This window comes from Notamacropus eugenii, chromosome 2, assembly GCF_028372415.1.
Source record: "Notamacropus eugenii isolate mMacEug1 chromosome 2, mMacEug1.pri_v2, whole genome shotgun sequence".
NCBI lineage: Eukaryota > Metazoa > Chordata > Mammalia > Diprotodontia > Macropodidae > Notamacropus > Notamacropus eugenii.
Window position 1 is genome coordinate 172,754,952 of NC_092873.1, and position 16,070 is coordinate 172,771,021.

Genomic DNA, 16,070 nt, shown 5'->3' on the forward strand with positions numbered 1-16,070 from the left:
ACAAATTAAGCTACTGGAAAGCTGTAGTCAGCTGTATTATTTCATGGGAGAACTGTTTGTCACTCCCCAGAGGATATGGAGTTGAATGCCCAACGTAAGACATTCAGCTTCCAACCGAACATGGCCAGTAAAACATATCCCTAGAGATTAATAACATTCCACTCCAGTTCTCTGATGCTTGTTTTGGGTTATTTTGATTGATGGTAGAATTAAAAACTCAAGTTATTTTTAAAAGGGAAAAACAACCTTTTCTGTTAGTATGATAAATACAGCTGTAGAACCAAAAGCCAATATTCCAAAAGGTTCCAGCCTCTCAGAACAAGAAAGGAGCTGGGGAGCATCTAATTCAACTCCATTATTTTCCAGGTAAGGAAAGTGAGGCCCAAAGATATGAAGTGATAGAGGCTACTAGAAGGCATGGTGGATAGAGGACTAGACTTGGGATGAGGAAGAAGTGAATTCAAATCGTGCTATAGAATCGTGCTATGGCTTTTCCACCCTGGGTTGAGTCCTTTAACTTAGTCTTTCCTTAACTGTAAAATGGAGATGCTAACATAACCTACTGTACAGTCATCATGGAAATCCAATGAGATAGTATGTCCAAAGTATTTTGCAAACCTTAATGTGTTATATAAATGTTAGCCATTATTATTATTAATTATTTCTATTACCCAAAGCCACAGAGCTAGTTATCAAAAGGCTAGTTCTGAAGTCCTGGTTTCCTGACCTCCAGTCCATTGCTCTTTCTACTATAAACTGGTAGTGTCAAATGATTATGGCTAGAGCCTGTCTTATTCAAGTATTGATACATTCATAATTGCAATTGACCCCTTACAACAACCCTAGCAAATAGGCAGAGTGCGTATTAAGGTCCTTTACTCTGGGGGAAATTGGGACCAAGAGATGCTAAGTAACTTGCTCAGGGTCAGTCGGAGCTGACATTTGTATCTTCATTTTACAATCGGGGAAACTAAGACCTAGAAAAACTGAGTGATTGCTCAAGATGACACAAAGTAGGGCTAACTATCGGACTAGAATGTGAATCTTACTGCTAATCTAGCGCTATTACCATTACATTGTGTTTCTATTTGTGCTGTATTTTTTCCATTTGGAAGTGTGAGTTTAAAATGTTTCCCTTTGGGCAACAGAAATCTTCTTTGGAAAGAATGTGAAAGGAATTTAAAATTCTCTATAGTCTTTGGAGACACAAACCACAGGTATTCTGTTGGACGTTCCTCAAGATTTCTCTGACTTTATCCAACCTTCTAAGCTTTTATTTTGCATTTGTAACATGCCTAGAACTGGAGGAGTTGGGAGAGGGGGAGAAGGAAGAAAGGAAGGGAAGGGAAGGAGAGGGAGAGAACATTCAGAGAAAGTAGTATGGTAAAGGGGATAAAGAGATGATCTCAGAACTTTGGAAAACCTAGGTCCTTTCTTTGAAAAATATACTGCTTGTATGACCCTGAGAAAGTCACTTAACTTCTCATTGTCCTAGAGGCAACTCTCTAAGACTCATTGCCAATCTTCTTTGGTAGAGTGAGTTTCCTAACAAAGATTTCCCAATACCAATGAAATCCCAAGTCCAGACAAATACATACACATATATCCACAATATATACGTACATACACACAACATATGCATATGATATAGGCATATATTCTATGTATGCCTATATGGGCATATGCACACATATGTATATATACACACACATATATATATATACATACAGTGTATAGAAAATATACACACACAGAGCTAGGTCATACAATGAATAAAATGCTTGAACTAGAGTCAGGAAGACTCATACTCTGATATAAATCCGGCCTCTGACACTCATTAGCTGTGTGACCCTGGGCAAGTCACTTAACCCCGTTTACCTCAGTTTCCTCATCTGTAAAATGAGCTGGAGAAGAAAATGGCAAACTGCTCTAGTATCTTTGCCATGAAAACTCCAAATGGGGTCATAGAGACTGGACATAAGTGAAAATATTGAACAGCAAACAACAATGCATATATACATATACATATACATATGCATGCCTATTAGATGTGTGTGTTTGCATGGATTTGGGGACTTTATTTGACAGTGAGGCTCTTCTGTTGTCTGGCTCTTTCCAGTCTTGTCTTCTAATCTCTCCCTTTGCACAGAGTGATGATTTGCTCCCTCATCTCAGCGACTTAGTTTACTCAGCTAGAACGCCACACTCCTACACCACAAGCTCCACTTGTACAATTTACACACGTCTTCCAAGAATCAGACCAAGTGCCATATCTATGAAGTCTTTCCTGGCAGCCTCTAGAGGAGGGGTTCTTAACTCTTTTGTATGCTGTGTAGTCCCTATGGCAGTCTAATGAAGCTTTGGATGGAACTCTCTTCAGATTAATTAAATAACTTAAGGAAATAACTAAATTTTAGTTAGATATTAGTGGAAATAAAAATGTATTTCTTTCCCATTCAAATTCACAAACCTCTTGAAATCTAGCCATGGACTCCAAGAGGTCTGTGGTCCCCAGCTACAGTACCACCTGTTTCACTAGGCTTTCCCACATAGACTACAGATACTGGTGTTTTAGCTTTAAGATCCAAATGAAATGTTACAGAAAAAACAGTTTGGCTGATAGTTTGGAGAGTTTTAGCTGTCATTCCAGAGAGACTTGTCATGCCAGTGAGGTGATTGAAATGCCTATCACACTGGTGAGAAAGTAAAAAAGAAACAGAATGACCAAAATATTGTTTGAACTTATGAAGAAAGCTTATAAAGAAAATTATATGAGAAAGAGTGAAGTGAAGACACTATTTTCCTCTCAAGGATGGAGAGAAATTAGAGAAGGTAGAGAAAAAGAAGGTGGGAAAATCTTTTCTGGTGAAGTTGTTTTGAATATATGAATAAACAAATGAAAATAGCATTTAACAAGTGCTTACTACATGCCAAAAAGCAAAAATAGTCTGTCACACTCTAACTGGGGGAGACTACATAAAAAAGAATTTCAGCTGCAGGGCATATGGAAAGGCCAGGAAGACCTAATGGTTCTGCAACTAAACTGATGTGAAGACCAGGAGGTTCATAGTCAGTCAGATGATAACACCCTGGGGTGTAATGGGTATAGCAACAGCAGGGTAAAGGGTTTAGCCTTGAGTACATTAGATTGTAACAGCAGGGGAGATGGCAAGGCCTATTGAATCTCCATTTTGCCCAAGTGATATGAGCTGTAAAGCAGCCTTAGAGAGGGGAAGAAGGGAAAGGAAGGGCCAAGAGTGCTCTTAGTGATGGAAGTTTTTTACCTCTATCTTGTAAAAAAGATTCTTGAGAAGAGACTATACCTGGTATCTTTTTTGTGCTTGTGTTGTATTGTTTTAAGAAGGTAATCAGGGTTAAGTAACTTGCTCTGGTAAGGGTGGGCTGGTCAGACAGCTGGTAATTGTCTGAGGACAGATTTGAACTCAGGTCATCCTGATCACAGGGCTGGTGGTCTAGCCACTGCGTCACCTAGCTGCCCCTTATACTAAGCATCTTGAGAAAAACTGAACTGTATGGGATTATGTTTTCAGAAGTGGTCAGCTACAGTGAATTCAATGACTTGAGGCAATGACAATTCTCACAATTAAATTGTTGCTAATAACTATTTGTCTTTGTGTTATTATTGGTTACACTGTTAATAAACCATACAACTAAACCATACAGCCAATATCTTTGATGTTTATTTAAAACCTAGGCTATTAGGGGTTTTACTATAAAAAGATTGGTAAGCAAATAATTATGGGAAGAATTTTCTTCAGTATATTCACTAAATCATATTTAATGAACATGGTTAGGAACTCCTAGTTTAGTTGATTAAATAATGAGAAAAATGTTGAAAATCAGCAATTACAGAGAAAATATCCAAACATATCCTTGAATTTTCCTAGAACCTGGAATGATAAGACTAAATATGGGAATGAATCTAAAAGCAGGCTGATGATGAGTGATCAGTAGGTATGGCCAGTATGGCAATTCATGCCAACAGCATCATGAAGTCATCTCGCCCTCTGAACTAACAAAGTAGCACTTGGTACCTCTATAGCCAATTGAACAAATAAGAAAAACATCAGCATTCTGTGTTTGCATTTTAATATCTCTACATCATTGGAATTAAAAATGTAAGACTTTTGCCTAATAGAAACCAGGGGGGAAAGCTTCCTCCTTTCTCAAGATCAGTGAAAGATTGAACTGGGCTATCTGATTCATAGATCAGAGCTGGGTGTGACCCGAGGCCATCTACAGCAACTCTTGTCACTACGAAAATTAATTTGTATTATTATTTTTTGTAAATCTGAATATATTTGATCTCTCAGAAGCCAACCTTTGGGGAAAAAAGAATTAAAAAGATAAGGGGGGAGGGGGAGAAAGAGTGACAAAATTCACATCCACAATAACTGAAAATACAATCAATGCCTCACAGCCAAGCCCCCCACCTCTACAAGAAGTGAGGGAAGCACATTTTCTCAGTTCTTTCTTCCAGGACATTTGGTCATCATGATTATACAACAGTCAGCTGAAGTTTTTTGTCTTCCATTTATATTGTTACAGTCTTTGTGTATATTGTTCTCCTAGTTCTTATTTATTCTCCATCATCCGAGATCACTTGAGCCCTGGTACTCAAATCTCATCAGTGCCCTCTATTCCTCAGACCCTTGGGCCCCAAGGGCAGAGGGGAGAGTTCCTCCCCAAACCTGCATTCAAGAAAGGCTCACAGGTCAGTCATCTCTTCATTTGCCATTCAGCTGCACTCCACAGGGCTTTTCCATCTTTGCCCCATGTCAAGTACTTTCTCTTCCCCACCCCACCCTGCTCTTTAGCCTCTTTTTGTGTCTTGTCTTATCTCATTGGACTGCAAATTCCTTGAGATGAGGAGCTATTTTCCTTTTTCACATTTATATTCCTCGCACTTAGCTACAAGGTCTGGCACGTAGTAGGCACTTTATTATTTGTTGCCTGAGTGATTGACTCCTCGATATCAGTTTATTTATATTCTCACCCTTCTCTGAATTCTTCATATTCACTGTCTCTTACGTACACAGCGATATCCCATTGTGAGCAACAGCTGTGGTACTATTAATATACTACAGTTAATTTAGCCATCTGTACAACTGGTGAGAAACTACCTTGTTTCCAGACTCTTTACTATCAAAGAAAACGATACATACCCACACTCACACACACACACATATGTACACACACATACTGGATTTAAGTGTAGATGATGTCTATTGATTTGTGCGTAAATTGGATTTAAGTGAGGCAGAGTTTTACAAAATCATCAGCCTCACTCTCTCCTCCAAAGTCATCACAGACCAGCGGCAGGATGGAATCAAGACAACTGATAATGCCCCAAGATGCAGTGGATGACCTTGGTGTCTTCAATGTCCAATCAAGCTCTAAGAGCTCCATAGCACCTGCTTCAGCTGCCTTCATGGATGTTGGAACAATTCTCTGCTGCCTGTGCTAATTTTGGCCTGACAATTAACACCAAGAAAACATAGCAGTTCCATCATCTACCACCCCACCATCTATACAGGGAACTGTCATTTCAGCAAATGGAGAAGTTTTGAACGCTGTAGATAAATTCACTCACCTTGGTTGTGTACTTTCCAGAGATGGACACATTGACAACAAGATTGAAGCACACATTGTTAGAGCTAACTCAGTGTTTAGAAGGCTCCAAAGGAAAGTCTGGGAGAGAAGAGATATCAGTCTGACTACCAAACTAAAGGTCTACAGAGCCATTGTGCTGACCTTATTGTTGTATACCTGTGAAACATGGACAGTCTACCAGTGCCATGTCAGGAAACTGAATCATTTCCATTTGAATTGTCTTGGGAATATTCTGAAGGTCACCTGGCAAGATAAGGTACCAGATATTGAGGTCCTTACTTGAACTAAACTGCCAAGCTTTCAAACTCTGCGTCAGAGAGCATAACTCCGATGGGCTGGCCACATTTTTCAAATGCAAAATGTATGCTTGCCAAAAAGACTTTTTAAAGGAGAACTTACACAGGATAAGCATTCACATGGTGGTCAGAAGAAGCAATACAAGGACATTCTCAAGGTCACTCTTAAAAACTTTGGAATTGATTGTGTGACTCAGGAGACACTGGCACAGGACTGCCCACAGCATGTTGTGCTAACATCAGAGAAAGTGCTCTGCTATATGAGCAAAGAATTGAAACAAAGGAAATGCAGGATGCACAAATCTAGAGTATCCACCCCAAATGTTCATGCAGACTATTTGTGTCCGACCTGTGGTAGAGCATTCTGAGCTTGTATTGTTCTGATCTGCCACACTGAAACTTGACTCTAGCATAGTGATGTCATTTTGGTCATATTCATATACACACACACATAATGCGTGTCATTCCCCTCATTTTACAAATGATGAAACCAAGTCCCAGGGAAGTTAAATGATTTGCCCATAAGTAGAGTAACCCACACAGTACTACTACATAGTAGTAGTCACCAGAATCAGGATTGGAACCCAGGTTCTCTGATTTTGGAACCAGTCATCTTTCCACTGTACCTTTGTTCCTCAATCTTATATCCCTCCTGGGTGGATGTGAATATACTGGGAAAGGCTGATTAAAACTACTTATCCATTGAATTTTGGGAAATGTCATAAGTGTACATACATAGCTTGATGAAATTAAGCCAGAAAGCATAATGGGTCTTAAAAAAGAGAGACAACAACGTAAACATCCATAAGTTTAAAGACTGGTAGCCATTGTGTTATTGATGTCTTTATAGAAATGTTTAGAAGGGAAGCATTTCTGATTTAGGAATTAGTTACTGAATATTAAAGATTTAAGAGACTCTACAGAGCGATCGTCTAGTCCTCAGGAAACCTGCTCAGAAAGATGAAACAATTCACCCAAAATCACTCAGTCAGGGTGGCCCAGCCAAGACAGTCTGTAGGAAATTATGACCCCACCGCAGAGATCCAAACAAAAAGGTCTGGCAAATAGAGTACAGCTGAAACTCAACAAAAATGCTGTTAGCATGTTCTCTTTAGGGTGGAAGGTACTACGATGATATGGATGGAGAAAAATAACATGACTATATTTGCTAGCATTTATGTAATATCTACTATGTACCATGCACTTTACAATTATTTTCTCATTTGATCTTCACAACAAGGTGCTATTATTTTCCCCATTTTACAGATGAGAAAACTAAGGCAGACAGAGATTAAGTGTTTTGCAGGGTTGCACAACATGTCCGAGGCCAATTTGAACTCAGGTCTTTCTGACTCTATATTCACTGTACCACCTAGCTGAAGAGCTGACTTCAGAATCAAGAAATACTAAATTCATGTCCTACTTTTGACACATTCTGTCTATGTGACCCTTGACAAGTCACTTAACCTCTTGATAAACCAGAAAATTCTCTAAAGACTATAGATTTCAGAACATTTACCAATCTGCATTTGTTGAGGAAATTTCTTCTCTGGGGGCTCCCTATACCAATCAAATCACAAGACTGGACCGAAAATTAAATATTCAAGGCACTTTGCTAGGCCTTAGTGATACAAAGGCAAAACAACTGCAGCCTTCAAGGAGCTTACATGCTACTCCATTTTAGAGATGAGGAAATACAGGCCCAGAAAAATCAAGTGCTTTACTCAAGGTTAGTAAGAAACAAAGAAGGGCCTTGAACCTTTTCTGATTCCAAATCCATTGCTACTCCTGCTATATCGTGCCATCCCTTAATATCAGTAGAGTCTATATAAATTGTGTATTAATACCATTGAAAAATCCTTACATTACTTCTGTTCCAAAATAGTTTTCAGAGACTCCCACATGTAAAAGTCTCAACTTTACTTGGCATTAAAGTCTCTCCTTAAATTGACTCAGATCTATATCAGACACATTCTCTTTGGCTTTTACTGATCATTTTACTGATTGTTCCCCACGCCTGGAATGTACTTCCTCAACACCTCTGGCCTTTGGATTCCCTTATTTCCTCCAAGACTCATATTAAGTGAATGAAACATTTCAAGTCCACTCTCTGGGCACTCCCTTCCTTTATTTGCCCTATATTCGTTGTATTCTCCCCTGTTAGAGTATAACCTCCTTAAGCATTGAGAATCTTTTTAATTTTTTTTTTATTTTATTCTGAACTTAAGAAATAAAACTGATATTTCTGTAACATAGTAGAATAGGAAAAACAAGATGACTGCACATGAAACTGCAAATCTATTATGTATAACTTGCTATTCTTTTTAAATATGTAATGAAGTTATCATGGAACTTTCTTTTTTTTCCCTTTTTTTCTTCCCCTCCCACCCTAGAGATGGCTACCATTGGACACAAATACATGCATGTATGTGTATGTATATGTGTGTGTATATATATATATAGGCATATGCCTATATAGACATATGTGTATGCATGTGTATATGTGTGTATGTGTGTGTGTGCGTGTATATGTATAACCACTCTACACATACTTCTATTTATCACTTCTTTCTCTGGATGCAGACAATGTCTTCCTTCATACGTTCTTTGTAGTTAATTTGGGTATTTATAATAACCAAAATGACTTAGTTACACAAAGCTATTCTTAATATCTTCAGTACCTAAAATAATGCCTGACACTAAGAGCTAAATTATTGCCTATTTCATTTCCAGGGAATTCTTCCCAATCTGGCTCCAATTTATATTTATCTTATACCCCATAAGGTCTCTACATTCCAACCAAATCAGAGTGCTCACAATTCCTTAAATATGGTCCCATGCTTCTGTACTCCTTTTATCTGGAATGCCCTCCCCACATCAATCTTTGCATGCTAAAATCCAACCTATCCCTTAAGTGATTACTTCTATGCCATCTTCTCCACGAAGCCCTTCCATGAGCTTTCCTCATCTAGCAAGCAGACTATCCTTCACGTGAACTTGTAAGGACACTTCTATATTTATTATATTCTAAGTTGCTTCAGGCAACTCTATTAGATTGTATATTAAAAATGGATTGCAGATCTCCTTGGGTGGAGGCAATTCTCATATAAATCACAGACCTTTGACATATGTCACATTCTCATTTACAACAAAGATATTCCTACAAACTCCTAGAGGGCAAAGACTTCTCTTATTTAGTTTCATTTCTCCCTGATGCTTAGCAGAGTGTACTTTGCATAAATAGATGTTTATAAAACTGTTTGTGAAAGGAAGGCTGGAGGGGCAGAATGAAGGAAAGAAGAGAGGGAGGAGGGAAAAGGGGATAGACAAGAAGGAAAGAATAGAAGGAGGGAGGGAAGAAGGGAAAGAAGAAAGAAGGGAGGAAAGGGAGAGAGGGAGGAAGAGAGAGCTGGGGGACCCTAGTGGGTTGTGTCTTCTGACAGATCTGCTCATACCTAAAAATAGTGTGATGTCTTATTTGTTTTAACCTGAAAATTTTTTATAGTTGATAGTAATCAGTACAGGGGATAGAATGTAAAGCCAGAAGTGCTTTAAGCCAATGATGTCTGATGCCATTTGGCTCTACTGACCAAACAGAGGTATATGCACATTTCAATTATATTTATCTTTCACCTGGTCATCCATAATCTTGGAAAAGGTATCCAGCCTTCTGGGCTCACTGTTTTATACCAGTTGTAAAATGAGCCCTGAAAGTCCAGGTGGTCAAAGGAAGATTCCTAAATGTGTGACATTTAATGTCCCTAAATGAATGTGTGACATTCAGAACTCATATAGTTTTCACTTTACCAAGTAGTATGTTGCTGACTATGTGATGGCACATACAAAGAATCTGTATAGTTGTAAATAATAGGTCAATGCTGTTCAAAGTTTTCAAATTCTCAGAGACTAGAAGTCTTCCATTGACTATGCCAGATGAATTTTGTCTTAAGTATCCCATGCCTGTCATCTCCTTCCCCACAAGGTTCCATTAACACTCTGGGAATAGATTGAAAACACAAAGTTCTTTAGATTGTATGCAGCCCTCAACTGGACCAAAACACACTGAACTTTAGAACACTCCATGTGGGAATGAGGTAGAGAAGCACGGAGGTAATTTCCTCCTAATATTTTGGAAACAGCAGGTATAACTAGATGGATCTGATTAGAAAAATTCACTAAGCCTGCTCTTGTCTTGACTGAATCTTATTCCAGTATCAACTCCAATAAACTCATAGATCCAGTAACAATTTTAAAATTCTAAGAATGTATTTTAAGATTTCCCAATAGCATTTTCCTTACTTGACTGTTATTTCCCATTTCCCAGAATGTGCTGGCTTGTGTTTCCTTTTTCAGTGAAGAAAATCAAATATTCTTCCTTCAATAATCTCTATTTTCATAGATCATACCATATTATACCTGGAATGGATCTTAGAGATCATCTATTGCAACATTTTAATTTTATGGATGGGGAAACCAAGGCCTGAATACATTAAATAATTAACCTAACTAACTACATGACCAGGTTGGGATTTGAGCTTGGCATATTGAAGACTGGAGTCTTCTGTCTCTCATACATTGTACTTCCCTTCTCTTTACACTTTTAACAACAATTTCTTTGAACGAACTTGGGTGCTATTCCTGCTGTTTGGAATGCCACATGTGCCCCCTAAATCCTTCCTACAAAAAATCTCTTAAAGTATCCATGTCTCTGAATCTTAACCTTTCCTACAACTCAGTCTTATCAACCACAGTAGAAACATTCTTTGTTGCTATACGTAACCTGATAAAATTGTACAATGTACACTAAATAAGTAAATTCACTTATTCTATGTTCAACTCAAACACTTGGGGTTTTCTTGGCAAAATACTGGAGTGGCTTGACCTTTCTTTCTGTAGCCCATTTTATAGATGAGGAAACTGAGGTCAACAGGGTTAAGTGACTTGCTCAGGGTCACATAGCTAATAAGGTTCTGAGGTCAAATTTGAATTCAGACCTTCCTGACTCTAGCTCCAGTGCTCTATCCACTATGCCACCTAGCTGCCTACGGTTATGATTACTAGCCATATTTCCTTCTATTCTAGTTTTCCCCATTGATCCTTTTCTCTCTCTCCTTTTATTCTGTCCCTTCTCAAAAGGCTGTTTTGCTTTTGACCACTGCCTCCCTTAATTTGCCCTCTCTTCTATCAGCAACCCCTGCTCTTTTGTGAGCAGTGCTCTCCTCCCCTCAGAAGCTGCAATTATATTCCCTGTTCCCTTGCAGCCATAAGTGCTAGGGCTCCCCTTTGCCCTGGCACTACGATCCAGAACGGTGTATGGGCAATGCAACATGGTCCTGAGCCCCGTGCCAACAAAGAATCTCCTGTCATCTCTTTCTGGCTGGTTGTCTGACCTCTTTACCATTAGCTCCCAAAGCTGTTGCTGCTACTGATGCACCAGCACTGTGGCAGCCTGCTTTGTACTCTAAGCCAACCACCACCCTGATGAGACAAACCTGTTTTGTCCTAGGTTGTCTTATGCTGGGAAATTATTTCACCTGCCCTTCTGTAGGTCCTGCTGCTCCAAAATTCAATTTGAACCATTACTTTAAAGTTGTTTGGAAGGGAATTTTGGAATGTTTAGTTAAATTCCAGCTTTTGCTCCAAGATCTTGGCTTTGCCTCCTTCCTGCACTCCCTGTTATGATGACTATTACTACCACTACTGCTGCCACTGTCGATCCTACTACTACTACTACTGCCACTACTACTGTTGCTTCTGCTGCTGTTGGTAGTAGTACTGCTGCCGATGGTCCTGCTACTATGTTTACTACTGCTGCCACTAGCCAGTGCTTATATAACTCTTTTGAGGTTTAAAGTATTTGTTATTTCATTATTTCCTTTGAGTTTTATCACAACCCAATGAGGCAGACACTACAAATACTCTATACAGATGAGGGAAATGAGACTCAGAGAGAGGTAAAAATTGAGAACTTCCAACTGTTTGGGGGAGGGAGTGATATTGGTAGAATTTGAACTGGGATTTACCAAATGTCTGAGTTGGAAATGGCCTCAGGAGCCTTTCAGTCTAACCCATAGCCAGAAAAAGAAAAAAAATAATCCCTTCTATAATATGTCAGGCAAATCCAGACTTTACTAAATCCAGACTTTGCTAAAAGAGATGCAGTGAGGGAGAACTCACTGCCTCTTGAAGCAACCTGTTCTACTTTGGAGGGTACCTAGAATTGTTAGGAAGATTTTTCCATATATTAAACCTAAATTTGCCTGTGCCTCCATTCATTAAACCTACCTGTGCCTATCCATAGCTCCTAATTCTGTTTTCTGTTGTGAAGTGAAATCAGTTTAATTTCAGAATAGGGAAAGACTTTCAGTAGGCAGAGATTAAGGAGAATATTCCAGGAAGAGGAAATAGCATAGACAAAAGATACAGAGGAGAAAAGATACAGGATATATTCAAGAAAGAATCAGTAGTTTACTGTAAGGGGATTAGTGAGATAAATTGGTAAAGTACCTTGAAACTAGAACCTGAAGCGCCTCAAATTTTCATGGAATCCAGGTATAATTCCATAGCAATAGTGAACCTTATCTGAGCAGAGAAGTATCATGGCAAGATCTCTTACTTACAGAGGTTAATATGGTTAGCACAGTGTATAAAATGAATTGGACCATGGGTGAAGGGAGAGGAAAAAGACTGGAAGCAGTGAGACAAGTTAGGAAGTTATTGCCATAGGCCAGATCAGTGATACTGAGGATGTAAAATAGGAAGGAAAAGTAGAGAAAGTTTTCAGAAATTATAATAATGTTGACAGTTTTTAAAATTCTAAATGTAAAAGTTATGGGAAAGCTATGTAGCTGTGTAACTTTGGAAAAGTTAATTAACCTCTCTGAACCTAACTTCTAAGATTCCTTTTAATTCATTTTTAGATTTGATTTATTAGCAATTGACAATAGAGCATGGATGTAGAGTGGGTAGGAGAGGAGGGAACCTCATGGTTTTTAATATGAATCAGACATATATTTTTAAACATTTCAAGAGAACCAAATCTATTTTCCTTCTGTTTCTAAGCCCTCTATAACCTTTTGAGAGTGCTTGTATTAACTACAGAATGACATTTTCTGTTGCAGTAATCAAATATGGAATTCAGTGATCCTTGTAAAGAGTTTTGGTCATATTCATATTTCACTGGGAACTTTCTGGCCTAAATTTCTTTTTTTTTCTATGACCTCAGAGGAGCACTGACAAAAGCTATAGCTTGAAATTCTGAAGGTAGTAAATGATAATACAATAATATCTTTATTAATAAAGTGTATGTATTATTAAAAAAATTTGTCAGAGACTTCTTTACCAGGAGTAGAATTATGAGAAGGCATAGGGATGGAATGTCTAAGGGGAGCTGAGGGGGATGGATTTATAGTATGAAAATATTAAAACTACAAAATCAATCATTCAGCATGCATCTTGTTAAAAATCTTAAAATAAAAAAAAAATAACTACCACTGTCGATCTTCAATGTTACATATAACTGACTTGAAGTTTTTGGAGTCTGCCATTAAAGCTTTATCTCTGACAGGTTCTATCAAGTTAGAAAGACAGTAAGTATAAGCCCAATGAGAACCGGCCCATATGTTTGTCATTCATGAACCTGCCCAGGTGAATTCAAAGGAGCTCAAACTCATATTGACCACAGGGTGATGACTTTTTTGACCCAAACACTTGTTAAAAACCATCTGCTTAGAGTGGAGAGGAATTGCATTCTTAAAGGAGGTGAAATAAAGTATTGAAGTATAACATGTATTAAGATAATAGAATACATATGTGTATATAACAAGCGTTAGGAATGGTTCCCACTCATAGCCCATTATGAGTAGTAAGAGCTTGTTCTAGTTGGCAATCACACCAACATTCATCCTCTCTACCTGCTATTAGCTCATTGAGTCTCTGTGTGGGTTCTAAGAATATAAAGGGCTGTATTTTGATATTTCTTTGAAAATAAACAGAAGTAGACAATTTTCTGATCTCAACACTTTATAAGTAAATGAAACATTTTCCCATAAATTCTCTCTTCCTCTCCCTTCAATCCACTCTTCCTTTTCTCCTACTTTATCTTCCCAGTTTCACAGGCTTAGATAGACATCAATGTTACTGGCTAAATAATTTATTAACAATGTAAAAATAACACAAAGACATATTTAAATATTTCTAGATTTTACCTTCCGTGAGAAAGATCACAGCTACAGTCACCTCCATTAGCTGCAACTGCTGATGCCTCCTTACTAGAGGAATCACAATTCTCTCAGAATTCTCTCAAAGTCCCTCTACAGAATTTCTACAAAATAAGACTTCAACTTCCAACTCTTTCTCCATGACAGTTCATTCACTCAGTCTCTTAAGAAAAAAGTTCTTTTACTCTTTTTCTCCATCTGTGCCTCATAGAGTGTTGCTCAGTCCTAATAATTAATACTCTTTCGATATTCATAGTTAAACTATAATTCCCCAAGAGCATATCCTTTGTCTATCAAAAGCACATTAATAGTTGATATTTCTGTGGGAATGGCTTATGAAGCTAGTATTGTATGTTGGTTTGTTTTGTTTTGTTTTTTTACTGAGGATCTGCTCCTTTTACACTGGCCAGAGTGTTTTATTTTATTTTTTATTAATTCTGAAAGTGTTTCGATGGTTCTCTCTCTCCCTTTCTCTCATCACTATGGCTAAATCTGCCCTCCTACACACACACACACACACACACACACACACACACACAATTGAGGGTATAAACAGAATTAAATCCTAATCCACACAGTAGCTGTGTCCAAAAAATATAGCTCTACACCTCGTGTCCATCATTTATCCATCAGCAGGTAAGTAAAATACTTCATCATTGATCCTCCAGAGATATGATTGATTGGTCATTACTTAGATCAGAATTTTTAATCCTATCAAAATTAGCATTTTTGCAATATTGTTGTCATATAAATTGTTCATCTGTTTCTGTTCAGTTCACACTGTTGGTTAATAATACCCAGAATTCTCTGAAATTATTGTTTTCAAATTTTCTTATGGTACAATAACACTGCCTTACCTTTGTCCTACACAGTTTATTCATTCATTTTCTAATTGTCTAAGAGATAATCCAAGATAACCCCCTAAATTCTAGTTCTTTTTCTTCCTGTCTTTTCTCTTTGCCTCTTCAAAATTAGCAAGTTTGTTTAGTTTTTTAACTATTCCCTCCTAAGTGTTTTTCTGCTGCTTAAGACTACACTTGCATTTCCCTGTTGAGTGTCACACATTTTTACATCAGACTCTGGTTTAAATCCTCCTTTGTCCATTTCGTATAGGAGTAAAGTTCATTTGATGACCACTCCCCCTATCTTTTCTGTGTGTATTTTTCTTGTCAAGCCCTCCAATGATAAAATATAACAAGTCCCATCCCCCTTTTCTCTTCCTTTACATACTGGTGTTTTCATTCTTTTATCTTTCCTTCTCTTTCCTCCATTAAAACACTCAGAATTGAACCAATTCATTCTTAAGACCTCAGATTTTTATTATTTTACTCTTTAATATCCTTTGAAAACATTAAGGTTCTGAAGGGATACTCATTCTTGTCTCCCATTAGAATGTTAGCAACATATCCTCATATGTTCCTTACAGTGACTGAAATAAATTTATCTTTATAGGTTTCTATTGGCTCTTGTTTGTATTTCCAAACTTGTGCTATTTTTTCCCCCAATTTGGAATATTGTAAAGTCCTCTATTCCATTAAAAAAAATCATTTTCTTTTAAGATTGTACTGAGATTTGGAGATTCATTATTCTTGGTTGAGAGCCTATTTCTTTTCTTTTTGGAATGCTGTATAAAATCTCCTCTCATTAAAGGTAGGAGCTGCCAGGTCTTGTGTGATACTACCTATAAATTCCTTGTACTTGAAATGCTTCATCCTGGATCCCTACAGTATTTGTTCTTTGATATGGGAGCTCTGTATTTTGAAAATGACATTCCTAAGAATTTTCCTTTTGGAATTTCTTTCAGGAAGCAATTTGTGGATTCTTTTATCTTTATTTTGCCTTCTGGTTCTAATTGATCTGCATAGTTTAAATTTATATTTCTTGATATATAATGCTCATGATTTTTTGGGAATCTGATTCT

General features: G+C 37.7%; 1 protein-coding gene across 3 annotated transcripts in view; it reads left to right on the plus strand.

Annotated features, from left to right (window-relative positions):
* The window catches only part of FHL5 (four and a half LIM domains 5), a 74,767-nt gene that overhangs the window by 28,722 nt on the left and 29,975 nt on the right, over positions 1-16,070 (plus strand). The window contains exon 1 of one of the 3 annotated variants that reach the window (XM_072642880.1): positions 245-366. The exons of the other annotated variants lie outside the window; for them this stretch is intronic. Coding sequence (XP_072498981.1) covers positions 260-366 — 107 coding nt within the window. The 5' untranslated portion in view covers positions 245-259. Of the gene's footprint in view, positions 1-244; positions 367-16,070 lie in introns of those variants that run through there. 3 annotated transcript variants of the gene reach the window in all.